This window comes from Triticum urartu, chromosome 3 (assembly GCF_003073215.2).
Source record: "Triticum urartu cultivar G1812 chromosome 3, Tu2.1, whole genome shotgun sequence".
Taxonomy (NCBI): Eukaryota; Viridiplantae; Streptophyta; class Magnoliopsida; order Poales; family Poaceae; genus Triticum; species Triticum urartu.
Window position 1 is genome coordinate 641,643,445 of NC_053024.1, and position 4,876 is coordinate 641,648,320.

The 4,876-nt window shown below is 47.2% G+C and overlaps 1 protein-coding gene across 1 annotated transcript; it reads left to right on the forward strand.

Moving 5' to 3' along the window:
* Nucleotides 1–306: 306 nt before the first annotated feature.
* On the forward strand, nt 307–4,119 carry LOC125545612 (protein trichome berefringence-like 7). Its single transcript, XM_048709624.1, has 5 exons — nt 307–502; nt 604–1,545; nt 2,526–2,684; nt 2,867–3,144; nt 3,793–4,119. The coding sequence occupies exons 2-5, from the start codon at nt 710–712 to the stop codon at nt 3,813–3,815; spliced, it is 1,296 nt and encodes a 431-aa protein (XP_048565581.1). The 5' UTR covers nt 307–502; nt 604–709; the 3' UTR covers nt 3,816–4,119.
* The last annotated feature ends 757 nt before the right edge of the window (nt 4,120–4,876 follow it).

Below are 4,876 nucleotides of genomic sequence, written 5' to 3' on the forward strand. Positions count from 1 at the left end.
AAAACTCCGACCGAGTCGCATGCTTATGTGACCGACGTCGATGGAGATGGATGGATTTGCCGCTCTCCGGCAACGCAACATTTGGCCGTCTCTGGCCTTGCCGATGATAATCAGAACCCCATGCCGCCATGCCGGCGTGTCCTCCTCCACCCACCTCTCCCCGCGCACAAGTGAAACCACGCGCGCGCACGCCGGGCAAGCCACGTCACGGGACATGCGGCAGCTGCCATGTGGGGCCGCCGATCCTGGAGCCAACGTGGCAGCAAGTTAGGTCCGTGGTCAACATGACAGGGAACATCCATCCACCCACCCCCCACCCCACCTTCCCAGCCGTCTCCTTCCTCGGCTCTTCCTGTTCGAACTTGCCTTCCCCGAGCGAGACGAGAGCTCATCCAGCCGCCGGTCGCGAGGTCAGGTCACTCACCGCCTCGCCGCCAGCTGGTTTTCAGCGTGTCGTCCGCTCCGGCGATCGCCGGAGAGGGGAGTCCGTCGGCGGAACCCGGTGAGTTCCCGATCCCGGCCCCTGGTGCGGGAAAACTCTGAATCAAGCACCGGGAAACATTGGATCTGGTCTGATTCCTCGGAGCTCCTGGACTGGGACAGGCACGCTGCGAGCTTGGCTTCGCGGTGAACTGGTTCGAGCCGGCTCGCAGATCGCGGCCGGGTATAGTTGCCGAATGGGAGATCGGGGGGCGGCCGCGGTGGCGAGATGGTGACCGCGAGCTTCAGCCGGAGCACGTCGGCGCGGCTCACAGCGAGGGGCGGCGTAGGGAGCCCCCGGGTCTCGTCCGCGGCGGCCGCAAACCGCAAGTGGTGGGGGTCACCGTCTGGCCCGTCTTTCGAGAGCACCGTCGCCCTGGCCCTTTGCCTGGCCTCCGCCGCGCTCGTGCTCTCCTGCGGCCTGTACCTCTATGTTTCCCGGTACCTGGGCCAGGGCCAGGGCCAGGGCCGCGCGGTGGCCGAGTTCGCCGGCGACAGTCTGGACACCTGCAACGTGTTCGACGGCAGCTGGGTGCGGGACGAGAGGTACCCCCTGTACAACAGCTCGGAGTGCCCGTTCGCGGAGAGGGGGTTCAACTGCCTCGCCAACGGGAGGAGGAACACCGAGTACCTCAAGTGGCGGTGGAAGCCGCGGCAGTGCGACATGCCGCGCTTCAGCGCCCGGAGCGTGCTGGAGTGGCTGAGAGGGAAGAGGGTCGTGTTTGTGGGGGATTCAATGAGCCGAACACAGTGGGAGTCCTTCATCTGCATGCTCATGACAGGGGTGGACGACCCCAAGAAGGTTTATGAGGTGAATGGCAACCAGATCTCGAAGACGATCCGATTTTTAGGAGTGAGATTTGAGTCATTCAACCTCAGTGTGGAGTTCTTTCGGTCGGTGTTCCTTGTACAGCAGACCCCTGCTCCTCCTCTACATGTGACAAAAAGGGTCCGCGCGATTCTCAAGCTGGATAAGATGGATGATCTTAGCAGGAAATGGGTGAATGCCGACGTGCTTATTTTCAATTCAGGGCATTGGTGGACTCCCAGCAAATTATTTGACATGTGAGTGTTCTTGCTTTAATTCTTAGCATGTTTTGTTCGTGGGTAATTGTTTTGGGATTGTTATAATCACAACCATGCTGATTTGCAATTATCTGATCTTATATTTTGGTTTAGTATATCTGTCTCGAAACAAAAACGCTAGACTTACAGAAAAAAAACATTTGCAATTAGCTGTTTGTATATTTGGTTAAGTATACCTGTTTTTCAAAATAAAATCCTTAATAATTGATAGTGTGTGTGTATCAGTGTAAGCCAAGCAGGCACCAGAATGTTCCTTTGGAAGGAATCAATGACCAGGACTGATTGTAGCAAAACTTCCGAGGGTCACAAATAGACAAAAACGAATCACCGGATTGTGTTATTGCAAAGCTAACTTCATACCATTTCTAATTACCGGATTGTACTGCAAAGTTAACTCCGTACCATTTCTTGTTATTTCTTGAGGTCAAAGCAACATTAAAGGATGTTAGGTTCTTATGCGAAAACTTAGTGAGGCTGATATTAATAAATTGTAGGCCTCACCTGAGGAAGGTTGCTGGTTAGGCACTACTGAGTACGGGAGTATGTTTTGATGATGCTAGGTTTCATGCATCCATACCAGATTATTTCATTTTTTGGTATAAAAATTAGGCCCTGTTTTTCATGTTTGTAAGATATCGCCACAATTGTAAAGGCTGTGGCAAAAAATGATAAGCCTGCTATGACTGTGGCAAAAAATGATGCCAAGTACGGGAGTATGTTTTGATGATGCTAAGTTTCATGCATTTACTATTTGTTGGAGTTCAAATCTTACAAACATGGCAAAAATAGGGAGTAAATTTTAAATGCCAAAGAAACTTCATTGCCTGGTCTTAGTATGTGTTGGAATTTGTTGTTATTATTGAACAAATTTGAATTTTTTTTTGGCGGGGGTTGTTAATTATCAAGTAGTAACCTTTCTTTCATAAATCTTAGAGATTCTAGTTTGGTCTTTACAACAGGGGTTGTTATTTTGAGGCTGGAGGCTTGCTTAAACTGGGAACATCAGTTAATTCTGCTTTCAAAATGGCACTGGAAACATGGGCTTCATGGGTCAAGGAAAAAGTGGATTTAAAACGAACACGTGTCTTCTTCCGGACATATGAGCCATCTCATTGGAGGTGAGTTTCACACATACACTGAATTCTTTTCCCTAATATATTTTATTTTTCCTCATTATTACTTCATTATAATTCTAGCCTTTGAACGGAAGGTGTAATCCCGCTATGATTGTGGAGTACAGACATCATCCAAGTTATCATTTGAAAAACATACAGTAATTGTTTTTTCTTCTTATTTTCAGTGGCTTGAACCAAAAGGTATGCGAAGTAACAGAAAGACCTACAACCGAGGCCATAGGAGCTGACAGGAGTGAATTTAGGGATATACTTGCTGATGTTGTTGCGAACATGAGCGTTCCTGTCACTATACTGAATGTGACTTTGATGGGGGCCTTCAGGAGTGATGCGCATATTGGTATTTGGAGTCATCCTTCTACCATACTTGATTGTAGCCACTGGTGTCTTCCCGGAGTTCCAGATGCTTGGAATGAGCTAATATTTTCTCACCTTTTGACGGATGGTGAGTTTCTTATCTATGATAACATTCTTTCCTGGTGTTATTTAGGATAACAAAGTTAATACAAAGTTGGGTCATCTATTTTGGAACGGAAGGAGTAGTACCTTGTAGTGAATAAATAAAATATTGTTTGTCTGATATCTTGTTTCTGCTTGCAAGGAACCTGGAGTTTCTTGAACCATGCATAGATAGCTGTATATAGGAGTATTCGGTAGCTGTGCCGTCAACATGAGCTTTACAATTGTGTAGGGTCAAAATAGAATAGAGTGCAATAACTGAGACTCACATGTACAGTGTGAATGAATTCAGCATATATATGCTCAAGTACTGAAGCAACTCATTACGAAGTTATCCAGAATAAGCCTCAGATCTGGAACAAAAAATGTAGATCTAATGAATATGGTACAGAAAGCTGAAACCAATATTCAGCTGATTCCGGAAATTCGTATTTCATGAACTTAGTTTGTACTCCCTCCGACCCAAAATATAAGAACGTTTTTAACACCGGCATAGTGTCAAAAACGTTCTTATATTCTGGGACAGAGGGAGTAGTACTTAGTTCTGCAAGTATTTATGTCCTTAAACTTGGTGGCTCGCTCATTTTGGAGTTGAATAATGGCTCCTGACGCTGCCTCATTTCCAATTCCGCAGGTTGGCGAAAGCTGGCTGGCTGACTATTTGACTGTACACTCAACCTTTTGTTTTTCTGGTCGAGTTTCATGTTGCTTCTTGCATTTTTATGTGCTGATAAAAGGAGCGAAGACATTAAGTCTCGGCAGACAGCAGTATGCGTACAAGTTGCTCCATTCCTCATCCTTGCTTCGATTAGCTCCAGTAAGAATTGCATATCCCCTGTCATATAGATAGATGCTCGGCTGTTATCTGCTTTTGCGTTTTAGTCTTTTTGGACATAGAGAACATGGCAGTTTGTAACCTGCATGCACAAACCGATGGAATGCAATTTTGGAAATTCATCTCTCTCGCATGAAATCGGTCTGCCGTCATTTGTTTATGCGTCGTCACATTAAACAAAGCAGTTCTTCGCATCCAGAGACTCCCCCTGCTCTTCTGTAACTGCTATACGCGCAAAAAATCTGATATTTTGCAATCGGGGAAACTCATTTCTAATTGCATTGCTGCCTGGCCACTTCCACGGTTCAGGACGGCTGGGCGCCGACCTCTCTTCTCCACGTTTGTTGGTTCTCCATAATGAAAATGAAAATGAAATGATGCAAGGGGCAGTAGACCAATAGTATGCATGCCTACCTGCCCGGCGTGGCGGATCCATGCGTGTATTTCCTGACCGGCTGCTATGATGCCAGTTGCCATCAACGAGAGGCAAAGGCAACCCAAAGAGGAAAGCGTGCTGCCGTGCGGTTCCGCGATTTCAAGTGCCCCTGGACCTAAACCCTAGTGGCTGCCTCCGAGGAAAAAAGTGTGGTGGCCTGGGGGATTTAATCCGGCGGCGACACTAACGGGGGATGAGGTTGGTTGGGGGAGATTGCACGGGTGGAACAAAAGCAAACTTTGCTCAAAGCGCACTCTGTCGTTGGATGCACACGGAAAAAGGACTTCGGCGCCACCAAGAATTAAATGTGTTTTTGAATTTCTGTAAAGGTGCTTTTGTAAGTATTTATGCTACTTAATATATGGTCTTTAGCGAGCAGGGCATGTGTATAAAGTTTGACGGTGAAATACATTATGAGCAGATCTACACAAAAAAAAACAAATTTGT

Coding starts and splice junctions, on each gene's coding strand:
- LOC125545612 (XM_048709624.1), top strand. CDS start 710: ATGGTGACCGCGAGCTTCAGCCGGAGCACGTCGGCGCGGCTCACAGCG. Junction 2,685..2,866: donor TATGAGCCATCTCATTGGAG/GTGAGTTTCACA, acceptor TCTTATTTTCAG/TGGCTTGAACCAAAAGGTAT. Junction 3,145..3,792: donor TTCTCACCTTTTGACGGATG/GTGAGTTTCTTA, acceptor CCAATTCCGCAG/GTTGGCGAAAGCTGGCTGGC.